The 14180-nt window shown below is 31.5% G+C and overlaps 1 protein-coding gene across 1 annotated transcript; it reads left to right on the top strand.

Annotated features, from left to right (window-relative positions):
* The first annotated feature begins 4492 nt into the window (after positions 1-4492).
* LOC133670084 (uncharacterized) lies at positions 4493-11980 on the top strand. The gene is made up of 13 exons (XM_062090521.1): positions 4493-4651; positions 4851-4913; positions 5065-5151; positions 6766-6864; positions 7322-7417; positions 7569-7634; positions 7740-7830; positions 8090-8157; positions 8258-8323; positions 8845-8895; positions 9083-9147; positions 9520-9598; positions 11703-11980. Exons 1-12 carry the CDS (start codon positions 4622-4624, stop codon positions 9575-9577), a joined length of 840 nt encoding a protein of 279 aa, XP_061946505.1. The 5' UTR covers positions 4493-4621; the 3' UTR covers positions 9578-9598; positions 11703-11980.
* The last annotated feature ends 2200 nt before the right edge of the window (positions 11981-14180 follow it).

Below are 14180 nucleotides of genomic sequence, written 5' to 3'. Positions count from 1 at the left end.
TTTAAATTACAGTTGCATATTGAGGTTTAGAATTTCTTGCCACGATAACGTGAATAATTTATATAATAACTGGAAACAAAATTTATAAAGAAAAGAACTCCTATAACTTATACCCTTCTCTGTTTTTTTTTCTTCTTTTTTCCCCCCTCCATAGCTAGCAGGCTCCTCTTTATTAATATTCAAACTATAGCTAGCATTTCAATAATCCTAATTAATGGTTTTACATATAGTATTCACACAAACATAGAAAGCTAACTACAAAATATATATTAAAAGAAGATATTTTTGTTAGTTATCCGGAGACTATATAATATTTTCGAAGATTGAGTCAAAATAATACCACCATATATAGTTTCTTTAATGATTTTTCATCTTTCAATCATATCTACAATTCAGTTTAATTTATATATATAAAAAAATCAAGTTCCTCTCTTATGATTAGAGAGCGATTGGAAACATGGTTATATCCGTGTTTTTAAAAAAAATAATTTTTTTTGTATATTTTGAATCATTTTGATACGCTGATCTCAAAAATAATTTTTAAAAAATAAAAAAAATATTATTTTGATGCATTTCGGTACAGAAAACACTTTAAAAACAACTACAATCACACTCTCAAACAAGATATAAAGCAACTAAACTAGCTCTTCAAAATATCTTTATTTTAGATATTATATCATCCTAAACAATATCAACTTGTACTCTCTCGAGAATGCTTACCATTTAATAAATTATTTATATTATAAAAAATTATAATTTAAATTATATTATTTTCTCCGGTGAGCCTCGTTGACTTTTTTGTAGACTAGTCAGATTCTTGGGATATTTGTAGGCAACCACATAAAAATCATAATTTTCCTTTTTCTTTTTTTCCCCCTTTCTTTACAAAATAATAAATGGCAAACACTCCCATGACCTCATAAATACAAACCTAACATAAAATTATATTTTTAACTAACAAATAATCACAAAACTTCAATTTAAATTTTTTAAATTAGACCTAAAACTTCAAATATATATATATATATAGTGACCGGTTTAATTCACTATAATTTTGATATCTATAAATTCCATATAACTAGAGCTATAATTCACTAGGGGTATTGACCGGTTTTGAGGCTAAATGAAAAAAAAATAGTGGATTTTAGCTATTGTAAAGTTGGCGGCTTAGGTGTGAAGGTGGGGGTAGAAATGAGAATTAAAAATGGTTTAAAGGGATATTATTGAAAAATAAAAGGTTTACCATATCAATCTCCAGTAAATGTCATCAATGTCCCTTCTTTTCTATACCAGAGGCGGGACCAAAATGATATCTTGTTTTTTCCACCTCTAATAAACTGTTTTTTTATTATTATTATTATCAACATGAGTATTTGGATCAGTTTATATATGCCTCGATTAATTCTATAGATTCAGAAGTTAACAACCATGTAAACCTCTCGTGGTTATAAAATTTATAAAATTTAAACTAGTAATTTCTAGAAAACAAATGTAAAACCCGAACAGTTGAGATATACTCCTCAAAATTAAATTAACTATTTTCTTGACTTTCGTTGTCCCTTCCTTGCTTACATCCAAATGATGACATTTTGTTACTTTCATGATATACTCATTTAGCTTGGGCTTATAGTAAAAATCAAATTAAATATATTATATTTGATAATTTATTAAAATGATATTATTTTAAATATTCAAAATAACTAAATTTAAGGATATTAAATCTAGCAAATTACTAGATACATCAAAATACTTATCTTAAAACACAACTTTATCTTCTTTTTTTTTATCTTGTCTTGCTACACCCATCAAAATACTTATCTTCATACACATTTTTATCTTCTTTTTTTTTAATCTTGTCTTGCTACACCCATCAAAATACTTATCTTCATACACATTTTTATCTTTTTATTTTAAATTATCAAAATACTTATCTTCAAACATAATTTTATCTTGTTATTTTTATATTATTTTATCTTATCCCTTCAATTTGAGGTAAGAAACAAAATTGATCTAAAATAAAAATATGGTATAAAATGTAATCAGAAGCTCGTGTAACTCTAGATGTGCCTTCCACATTCACTTTGATCAACTTCTCCATTAACCCCTCACCAACCTCATAAAAGATTGGAAACACCAATATCCAATCCTTCAATAGTAAAGAAGGAAATAACCCACTAATTTCAAAAATCAAGAAAACTTATTAATCAAACATATAAACAAAGGTAAATTAGTCAAGAAAATAAAGATTAAGAATAAACCCATCAAGTTGTTGATTTGGTTTCACCGTTGATGTTATCGGTTAAAATTATTACCATCCTAAATTAAAAAAAAAAGGAATTTAAATAGGTGTTTGAGAGTATGATTGTTATTATTTTTTAAAGTGTTTTTAGTTTGGAAATGTATTAAAATAATATATTTTTTTATTTTTTTAAAATTATTTTTGACATTAGTGCATCAAAATGATTTGAAAATATTAAAAAAAATAATTTGAAGAAAAATATTTTTAATTTTTTTTAAAAATACTTTTAAAATATAAAAACAAACAGTATCTAAAACCAACAGGGAACTCCAACACAAAAAAATCCCATTAATCAAAACCCATAAAAATAATAAAAAATAAATTAAAATATGCCTCTCATATAAAATAAAAACTAAAAAAACTATCAACAGGATTTCAAATGATATACTTTTTTTCTTTTACGTCCTCCGTTCTACTATAAAAGCATTTTGATGCCAGCACCACCATCTTGATCATCATGGGAGCGAGAGCAAAGCTCTCTCTCTCTACAACTTCTTCTTCTCTAATGCAAACTCCATTTCTTCTCTTTTTTCTTTTTGTTTCATTCAATAAAAGAAGAAGATGGATTGAAAGTATGATTTTAGGCTCAAGAGGTAAAAAAGAAAAGAGAAAAATGTGGTAGAGATGTAAACACGTCTTCATATAGTAATTTGGGAGTGGTGAAACAATAAATGGAATAGAAAAACAGCTTCCATCATCTTTGTCAGCAAGAGACAAAGCAAAAGTGGTTGCTGCAGAAACAACACCAATATTGAATAAAAAACAGCACAACCCTAGAATAAAATGTCTCATGTGCAAAACCCATTGTTTAAAGATGAAGAGAGGGAGAGAGAGAGAGAGAGAGAGAGAGAAGGTGTGATGTTGGTACGAAGAGGAAAGAAAGAAAAGCAAACACTACTCTAACTTTGTCAGCACGAGAGAAAGAGAGGAGAAAGAAAAAGAAAAGGTATATTAAGAGAAAGAAAAAGAAAAGGTGTTTGTCATTGATCCACTTCTCTGAGGAAAAAGAAAATCTAGCCCTGAGAGGCGTAGCTCCACTAATTAGACTCTAGACTTGTTCTTTAGAGGCTACCAGTTCGAGTCTCGCCAACTTCAAGGCCACTAGAGGCTTATATGATCGTTAACTTTAGAGCCCGTAGGATTAGGCGAGGTGTGCGCAAGCTGACCCGGACACCCATATTAATAATAATAAAAGAGAACCCAACCCTGAAGAAACTCAACCTTAAAGGGTGTAGCTCAACTAGTCAGGATTTAGGTTTACTTCTTAAAGGTCACAAGTTCGAGACTCACAAACCTTAGGACTACTAGAGGCTTACATGGTAGTTAACTTCAGGGTCTGTGGGATTAGTCGAGGTGTGCGCAAGCTGACCCGAACACCCACATTAATAATTAAAAAAAACCTTGAGGGGGAGCTCAACTGGTCAGGTTTTGAGTTTGTTCCTCAATAGTCATGAGTTTGAGTCCTCTTAGAGCCACTAAAAACTTATATAGTCATTAACTTCAGAACCCATGAAATTAGTCAAAATATACGCAAGGAGACCCAAACATCCATATTAATTAAAAAAACATGAAAAGTATAATGCAAATCCATGTTGCTACGCCTGAGTCCACAACATTCTAAATAGTAAAACTCGAAAGGGATTTGTTGTTAGTGTGGTGAATTATGATTGAAAATACATTTTCTTCCATTGTAATTTTAAAAAAGTTCAATTAATTAATATATATTATATTTTTACATGAATCTCGTTAAAAAACTCTATTTTGAAATTTTAGTTATAACAAAACTATAATTTATTATAGTTTTTTTTTTAATTTATTTTTTAAAACCGTAATTATAATGCTAAATAAATCCTTGCTCGGTAAATATATTTATAATTTTCTTTATTCTCTTCCATTTTCAAACCATTATAATTTACCCTTTTAAAAAAGTGATTAATTGAATTATAAAGGTGGTTGTTGGGCGCCAGTTTGCTTGCGGTGCGCGGCTTCCATGCACAGAGAACATCCCTTCTATTTTCTTTTGTTATAATATTATGTTTAGAAACGTAATAAAAATTATTTTTTAAAATATTTTTTATTTAAAAATATATTAAAAATATATTTTTATATTAATATATTAAAATGATAAAAAAATATATTAATTTAAAATTAAAAAACAAATTATTTTTTTCTAGAAAAACAAGGTTGGGTCGAATGCCAAATTGTGCCTAAATATCAGTAGAATAGACTATAGAGTGTTTTTTTCTTCTTTTTATTACCATTTCGCCACTCCTCTGTCTCTCTTTCTCTCATCATCATCATCATCGACTTCCCTCGCTTTCCATGGCTTCTGTTGCTCAGTCTTCCACTCAGGTAAAGTGAAACAATTTTCCTTTTTTGATTGTAAAAAGCAATCCTTTTTAATTAATTGCTTGATGGGTTTATTTGTTTTTGGGATTTTATACGTGTTGGTGTAAGCTTTGAAAGCTATACAGAGTAGAGAGCTGATTTTTAACAGTTTTTGACTAATGGGTTTTTAATTGATAAGTTGTTTTGTTGTTATTTTGATCAGGCTGTGTCAACTGGGGATGTTAACTCTGATGCCAATGTGTTCCAGTTGATCCAAACTCACCAGGTAGCCTCTCTGTTATACCCGCATTGTGTTTGTTTGTGGGTAGATGCGTAAATTCCTGGATGTCAATGCTAATATCAGTATTATTAGATTGATCATGTGTGAATAGATAGTTTTCAATGCTACTGATTGGTTTCGTGCTTGTGTGATTTAGGAAAAGGCAGCTCGGCTTCCTCCGGTTGAGGAAATTAGAACCGTGCTTGACCAGAGCACGCACGGCATGCTTTCAACTTTTTCTCAGGTTTTTGTCCGTGTACTGGTTAACGATTTGAACTTATTAATTAAATGAGAAGTACTGAAAGTAAATTCTTCATGAATGTTGAAGTTGGCACAACTGAAGGGTGTTGTTCGTGATGTTAGGGTAGGATTGTTCGTGGTTGTTATCAGCAGAGCTATGACTTTATATTTAACATTTCTCGTGGAAGGATGGGAGGTTAGAGAGTCCATAGTGGGATCCGTTCAATTTTGTGTTTGATTTGTTTGTTACATGTATCTTACACCTGCTTGTATTGGAATTGATGTTGGTGACCCAATTTGATATTATCAATCCAACATTAGGACAGAAAAGGAAGATTGTGGTAGAGTGGTAGTTTGTGTAAACCTTGTCACAACTTTATCATGGCACGATTCATGATGATGATGATGCTCTAATCCTCTAAGCTACAGGCCCCACCTTGTCTCTACTGGATCTATTCCTAGGAATACCCTAAATAAAACCTTTCCTCTCCCCAGCCATTTCATTTAAGGTTAAGAAGATGCAAAAGCGCCTCTTTCTCTATAATAACAGTGCGTTTCGAGGCATGAAGTGGGAGAGAGGGGATTTCATAATTGGGGTTTTGAATAAGACTGCCTTCTCATTTTTTTCTCTCTCGTAATAATAGGATTAGAAAAATTGTGAGTGCATTGGGAGGAAAGGTGGAGGTGAATACCAATAATAAGTTGAGAAAATGTGTTTAGTTTAGTTTGCCCTCGTACAATATAGACATGCAGATGCATCAGTTTTAAAAAATAATTTGATTCAAGTAGTATGATCGAATTAGGGGAAAAGTGGACCAAAAATAAGGTAGAATCAAGCAATAAAAACAAACAATTTAGTATCATGATAGATCATAAAATGTTTGCCCTAAAAAAAAAAAAGGACAAAAAAAATGAATACAGCTATCTGCAACTATCTGAGACTAGATTTGGTTAAGTTGAATTCAATAAGGTAAATATGCATATTACTGAGCAAACATCTTGTTGTGCGTATTGCTCATCAAACTTTTCTTGCCTTGTGGATTTAGGAGAACAACTAAATAAAATATCTGCCCTTACTCATTTGATTATTTTCCTTCAATTTCTTATCCTAGAGAATAATCAGAAGACGTTTCAAAGACTTCTTATTTTGAACTTTAAGTAGTTGCTATTATAAAAGGATAACTAATTATATGCTGTTTCTTAAACTTGTGAATTAAAAATGAATCTTGTAATATGGCTCTTCCCTTGCACTCTGTGTTCATAAATCACAGCATAAATGTTAAGCAACTACTTGCCAAAAATTCTCTGAATTTAGGGTTCATCATGAACTCGAGGGAAGGTTCATTAACTGTATCAAGGTCAGGTTACAGGCCTTTTCAGGTCTATAGGTCCAATGTTTTGGCCCTCCTGAAATATTAGAAAAGACAGCTGCTGCTATAAACCATATGGTGAATCTAAGGTAAATTCTTATCAAATACTGAGTTCATTAGGTACTGAATTTTGAAATCAGTGGCATGGAAAAGACAGCAGCTGGTTTACATTTGAGTGTAGATTCATTTGTTAGACTATTTGCTCATATATTCACTGAAACTTGCTGAAATTTCTTTTGATATGACAGAAGCATGGGGGTTATCCGTCAGGGTCAATGGTTGATTTTGCATGCGATGCTGATGGATCTCCAATAGTAGCAGTCAGCAGTTGGGCAGTACATGCTAAGGTTTGTTTTGCTTACCTTCTATCTTTTTTCACATATGCTTTAATTGTGAAAACAGTTTATGTGATCATAAAATAAAAGAACAAATCCAATTGTGACATTTAGATTTTAGAGATTTACCATTGTCAAAATGCAGGCTTGATTCTCTTAGATTGTGACTTATACATTGATCATGTTTTATGCTTGAAATTTGTGAAGCCTATTGGTAACTGTTTGCTCAAAAGTGAATTTCACTGAATGCTTTTGAGAAATAAAAGTCTGGTCAGCAAGATTGATTGATCTCATAATGTTTGGTTCGAAATAATTGTTGTATCAGCCTTCTACATGTGCATCTATGTGTTCTATGGAGCCACTAGACTAAGCTGAATTCTCCTTGCCTAATTTTGTTCTTTAGCCTATTTGGGGTTCTTTAGGAGGTCCTGGTGTCCTTGTATGTTTGAAAAATTGCTGCTTTCTGCAGGACCTAATAGCCAATCCCAAATGCTCATTGCTTGTTGCTAAAGATCCTGAAGATAGGACTGATTTAGTAATCACCCTGCATGGTGATTCCATTCCTGTAAGTGTTTTTTCCCTTTTCTTCCTTATGATAATTTCCGAAATGTTTTTGCTTATTAATTATTTTACTTTAGCAGATATTGTACCTTCACTGAATCATAATTGTTCTGCACCGATACGAGTTTTGAACTTTTTTCTGACCAATCATTTAGGTTTCTGAGAAAGATGTAACTGCTGTTCGAACAGCATATCTGGCAAAGCATCCTGATGCATTCAGGGTAACTTGTTTCCTCCCATTTTCTAGCATGCTTCATGTTTTCCTCGATTGTATTTTTGTTGCTTTTTGTCAAGGTAAGGACTCAATTATCTCTTCCATTTTCAAGGTTGACTTTGGTGATTTCCAATTTATGCGCATTGAACCAAAAGCTGTGCAATACGTGTCAGGAGTTGCAACTACTTTGCTTGGATCTGGCGGTCTGTGTACCATCCAGCTGATTTTCTTTTTTCTAAAGCACATCATTGTCTATAACTTTTTTCAAGTCATTGGGAGTGGGTTTAGATAATCGAGTTGTGGTCTAGAGCTCACCAATGGTTTTTCTGCTTTCCTGTTTGTATAGGCTCACCAATGGCTTCAGTGCCTCTTTACAAATTTGTTTGTGCTGTTGTTATTTTTCCCACTGTTATTCTACTTCAATTTATTTCATTTGTTACTTACAAATGTTAATAATGACAGAATTCAGCAAAGAAGAGTACCAGACTGCTAAAGTTGATCCAATTGCTCAATTTTCTAAACCTGTTGCGGTATATTGCTTAAAAATTAAATGCTCTATCCGTATGAAATATGCCCTGTTTATTATTTGAGTTTCTTTCTCTTCTAAATGAAATCAAATGGCTTCGTCAGTCTCACATGAACAGAGATCATGCTGAAGATACAAGACTCATAGTGCAACACTCAACTTCAATTCCGGTAATTTTCAATACAACAAATAGCATCTTATATATGTCTACGTCATGTAAGAAGCGGGACACGGCATTATTTATAAGCCAGACTGACAATAAATTTAGTTGGAGGTCCACAAAACTAGTTTTATGGCTTCAAAATTAGCTGGCCACGTGGAGTAATTAAATAATATATGTGTTTGCGAGGAAGAGTGAGTTTGATAAGCTTGGTGACACCTTTTCGTTGCCTGTATATTATATGCTGTATATGCATGATATTTAGTTTACCTGATTTTTCTTTTTTGGACCAAAATCAAAGAGGATAAAGTAAAAACTTTCCTTTCTATTGCATCTGGGATAACCTTTTTAGGCATGTATATGGCATATAAACTCAAGGAGAAAATTATGATTATCTCTCTCTCTCTTGAGGAAAAAAAAATTATCTTATCTAGTCTCCGTTTCTGCAGCCTCTTTTGTTTCCCCTTCCCTTTAAAAATGAGCAAACATACCAAACAGGATATCTAGGCTGATTTCATATCTTTTTATCAGGTGGACTCTGCTTATATGCTGGATGTGGACAGTCTTGGATTCAATGTTAAGGTATTGCTCGTGTGCGACCATGTACAGGCCTCTTCTTGTATTTAAAAAATGCACTTTCTTTCAGAGGTCTACTTTTATTAGAACTGTTTTGTTGCAGTGCTAGTTTATTATTTAGATTTTACAAAACTTTTCATCTGAATCCTTTTTTTTTTAATCCACTCTCGAAATGTTATGATCTCTCTTGCAGGCTGTTTATCAAGGAAATACTTACAAGCTTCGAATTCCTTTCCCTAGACGTGCAGAAGAGAGAAAGTAAGAGTTCTAAACCATGTCCTTGCCTTCTTCTTTCCAAATCATACTAAGGTATGTGTGAGTGGTTCATGTTGATATTGGCCAAGCGAATTTGAGGATTTGATTGCATATTTCTGGTCATTTGTTCTTGTGCATGGTTAAAGTTTGATCCTAAACTGTGTTATTAGACCTACCCCTGGCTACCGGAAAACTGATGTTTTGCATCATAAATTTTTTACTGGCTTTGATGCTCTATATCACCTGGGAATCTGAAGGGAACGTGTGCCATTTTCATATTGTAAATCACAGATGTTTTAATAGTTCCTTTGCTTCCTATCGGACTGCATTATTTGATTTTGACTTCTGGTAAGTTTGTTTTGTTGTATACCGTAGGGATGTAAAGACTCTGGTGGTAGAGATGCTTCAAGCTGCGAAGTCTCAAATTAAATGATTCCTTGCTGAACAGAAAGAGGTTTGTTTATTCAAAATTCTGCCATGAAAGAAAATGTCACTCTTAAGCATGAAAACCTTGTCTTGTTCTCAATGTGATCAAATTACGAGTCTTGTAAACATATTATGCGCTTGTATTGCCCATTCTAAAAACAACTACGATTTTTTGAGTGGATGAATAAGAGCTTCTGTTTTTTGGCACACGATCTTGGATTTATGAATCTCATTTTCCATTTCATTACAAAAAACCTAAAAGATGTGATCTCATTGTTCACCACCTTACATAACACTAATGTTGTGATTTTATTTTGGTACTTTTAAATTATTTTCTTATTTTAGTTATTAATTTTTTTTTCAATTTCATCATTTCATATTGCATTAATTGGAGATAGGGTTTGGTAATTTATTTCATATTACTTTCTATAAACTTATAACAGCCTAAAACATGTCTCTGACACTAGGTTGGTTCTCATTTTTATAAAAAAACATCAGTTTTATTGTTTGTAAAAAATAAAAAAATGAGAGGATCAAAATTAATGGTAAGGCAAAAATTCCATCTTTTTTTTACACTATTCATTTAGTGTTTTTTTGAAGAATTTTGCCTTCAGATTTTTTTTCAATTTTGTTTGGTTGTTTAAGTTTGAAAATTATAAGTTTTGATTTAATATTATAGTTTGTTAACATTTCATTTCCCGAGTTTAAGAGAGAAGAGGAGACTTTAGAAAATGATGGAGGAGAGACAAAATAGTTGACAAGCAAAATTTTATGAAAGACAAAACTAATGTTAATGTATTTCTCTTAACTAGAGGAGTGTTATTGAAGTATATTTTTTTAATCTTTGATATTGTTTGAAAAAATAGATTAGATTGAGAGATTTTTTTTCGAGTTTAGTTGTGTTTTTAAACCAATTAATGGGTGTTTGGAGTTGAGAAATTATTCTATTGAGGTCTTAAGCGTGTTTATTAGATGTTTTGAGGTTAAAATAGGTTAAAAATTGATTTTTGAGTCTAAATAACCACAACTTTATTTTATGGTCACCTCTTTGGTGAATGAAATATAGGTAATTAAATAGTGCATCGTCTGATTTCTTGATATTTATATTTTATTTATTATCTATCAAGTAAAAAATTTAAATAATTAAAAATTATCCATTAAGTTTGGAGTATTAAATGGTTAACTATCAATATTACAAGATTTCTATATTAAGGTGATACAAAAAAACTATCAAGTCAAATTCTAAATTAAAATAATTTGAATGGATCAAATGAAAAAAAAACATTCAAGGATAAAAAAAAGGGTTGAACCTTTCCATGCCCATGCATTTTAGTCCCTAAGTTTTTCAAGAAAAAGGGGTTGAATACCTTCTAATTGTTCAAATTCAATCCCCATAGTTTTAACTATTTTAAATTAATAAAATTGTTCAACATTTTTTTCTCAACATTGCAAGATCTCCTAGCCAATACAACCAAATTAATCTACCAAGTCTAATCCCAAATAAATACAACGCCAAAAGACCAAATTAAAAAAAAATTAAGAAATAAAAATGGAAAAAATCAAAGGATCAGATATATAAAAAAAGAAAACACTATTACAATTCATCATGTTTTGTCTCTTGTACCATGGTACTTTTGCTAGATGACTTAGTTTTTTTTCTTAAATCTTTTTGTGTATAAATAAAATTATCGCCATATAAAAAAAAAGTTTAGGGTTCTCTACAGCACAAGATTATATGTTTTAATCTATCTATAATTAAATAAAATTTAACTTGATTTATGTCATGTACATTTGAGATTTCATGCATAGATTTCAATCACTTTCTGGAGTTCCAGGTTGATAATTTTTCTCCCCTTCTAAACTATGGAGGAAGATTTGACTTTTTTTTTGTGTTCATTACTACGATCATCATCATTTTTATTATGAAACTGCTTCTACACCACACCACATCACAGAGCTGATTGATTCCAGAATCCAAGCATTCCCAGTACTGTATCATTCACTCTGGTTGTTGCGTTATATCATCTTGTACAGTGCATTAACCAGGGGATTACAGTATGCTATGAATTGCATATTGTGGAAATCATCATTCCTGTTGGGGTAAGGTGTTCTTTTGTTGTTTGTCGCTGTAGGATTCTGCAGTTCGTCAGAAAGTGGAGCATCATGGAATGATGTGGACAGATACAATGTTTCTGCAAACTAAAAACAATCAGCTGGCCTTCGGTTTGTTCCTCCTGTGTACTATTGACTCCTACTTATTTCGAAGAGGTACCGTAACATTGCGAAGGGTTAAGAGTAAGAACCGTTTGAAGTTGCACTTCTGTTGTCAAAATAATGTTTGATGAAAAGATCTTGCGAAAGTTTATAAAGTGAGAATGCGATTCATCAGTTCCTTTTTTTCTTTTTTTAATTCCTTTGGTAACACATTGTATAAAGAACTAAGTTTATACAATCTTCCATCATCATCATGCTGGTGCAAAAAATAAGTTTCGGAAAGGAGGTTGATTTTGTCCTATCTCCTATATGCTTGGCTTCCATGTCACATAGCATCATCCTGGTTGATTCCATAACCCAAACAAAATAATGGACAAAAGACAAGATTGCTTTTCTAGAATGGATTGTCTTGGACGTTTTATCTGAATCTGGTTGCCCTTGTGAAACTTTTGGGCTATGGCCTATTTGTGTGATGAAATTCGCTTCTTTTTTTAAAAAAGAAATAAAAGAAAAGGATTTGTTTTCGTCTTAGAACATGAGGAAAGGCAAAGTTTCTTAACAAAATTGAGAAAAGAACAGAATCCATTAGATGAAAGTAGCTGTATCTTCCTAGCCTTGGCTACCCAAAGAGCAAAGCTCTGACACGCAGAACTAACTAGATAGAATCTAGTTTTTGTCGAAAGCTTGGCATTGAAGACCATGGCAATTCACTGCTACATTTTCTCCTTCAATAAATTTCAATGGAAGAGGAGAAATATTATCATTTCGCCACTCTTAAGTCGTCGTCGTCGTCGTCAACCTCCCTCTCTTCCCATGACTTCTGCTTCCAGGTCTTCCATTCAGGTAAAATGAAACATTTTTTCATTATTTTTAATGATAAAATCTTTCCATTTTACCAATTCACTGATGGGTTCATTTTGGTACTTCTTGTTGTTTAGTGAATGATTTCCTTACTGCTTAAGCCATGCAGAAAACTAGAAAGTTAACTCTTTAACAGTCTTTTGTTAACTGGTTTTGACTTTTTAGCTGTTAAGATGTTTTGTTAATTTGATCAGGACACATCAACTGGGGATGCTAATACTGACGCCAATGTGTTCCAGTTCATCTATAATACCAGGTAGAACACAGTTTGTTAATGATAATCTCACTGTCAGTAATTTCATTTCTGTAATTATAGGAAAAGGGTAGCTCAGCTTCCTCTGGTTGAGGATGCTTAATCAGAGCACGCATGGCATGCTTTCGACTTTTTCTTAGGTTTGTTGTTCCTGCACTGGTTAAAGATTTCAAATTGTTAATTAGAAAATTGATGAAAGTAGTTATTCATGATCCTTCAAGTTAGCAAAAACAGAGGATGTTGTTTGTGATGTTATAATCAACAGAGTCTGTCTGGAGCTCTGGCTTTATTTTAAATATTTCTAATGAGCGGAAGACAGGTTTAGGGTTTCAAAGGAGTGAAATAAAAAGAAATGATAATAAGGGACTAGTGTGATTAAAAAAATAATAATGAAAGATTATGTGAAAAAGAAAAAGGGAAAATAAATGGGAGGATCAGACAAAATTAAAAAACAAATGAAAGAGATCCTACAAATTAAAAAGAGAAAATTAATTAATTAGGAATCCATGGTCAAGAAAAAAATAATTTAATCGCTTTATTATTTTTCCAGTTTAATTTTTTTTTTTTTTTTGCTAGGTATCCCAAGTAATATAAATAGAGGAGACAAAAAAAAAAACAAAACAAACAAAGAGATTCAAGGGAGAAACTCTTGCAAAGAAAATCTTAGAAAGTTCAACTTTTACTCTGCCATAAAAAAGTGTAAGCCTTGTGATAAAAAAAATCTCAATCTATATCATTAGAAATCTCAAGTCAAGAATGCAATCAAGATATGTTTTGATCTAATTTCATTTCCTGGTAAGTTAAACTAAACTCTGCAATCAAGAGTATTTCTTTGATTATTTGAGATGATAACATGTTTATTTCTTTGATTTGATTTTGATGGTAGTTAACTTCTAATGAAACTATGCGTTATTTAATTTTTAGAATAGTCACCTTTTAATGAGACTATTTATTTGATTTTGAGTGTAATCATACTATTTATTTAACTTTAAGATTGATCACCTAATAATATAGACCCATTTAGATTTTTTTATTGTCAAGATCTGTCATTTAATATCACAGATCCATTTAGAATTTTAATCAAGGCTGGTCATGCAATAACATGGACTTATTTAGATTTCATTTATTATTTACTTTTCGGTCAACAAATTTGGTTTGGCAAGAGATAAAAAAAAAAAAAAAAAAAAAAACACCTTAATGATACCTCTTTAATCTAATGAAATCCACCAATATCAAAATCAGATTTTTTGTTTCCATAATATGCTCCACAAATACCTTTTTT

The sequence above is a fragment of the Populus nigra genome, chromosome 12 (genome assembly GCF_951802175.1).
Source record: "Populus nigra chromosome 12, ddPopNigr1.1, whole genome shotgun sequence".
NCBI lineage: Eukaryota > Viridiplantae > Streptophyta > Magnoliopsida > Malpighiales > Salicaceae > Populus > Populus nigra.
The sequence above is the reverse complement of the archived record's forward strand: the minus strand, read 5'-3'. Positions and strand labels throughout refer to the sequence as shown.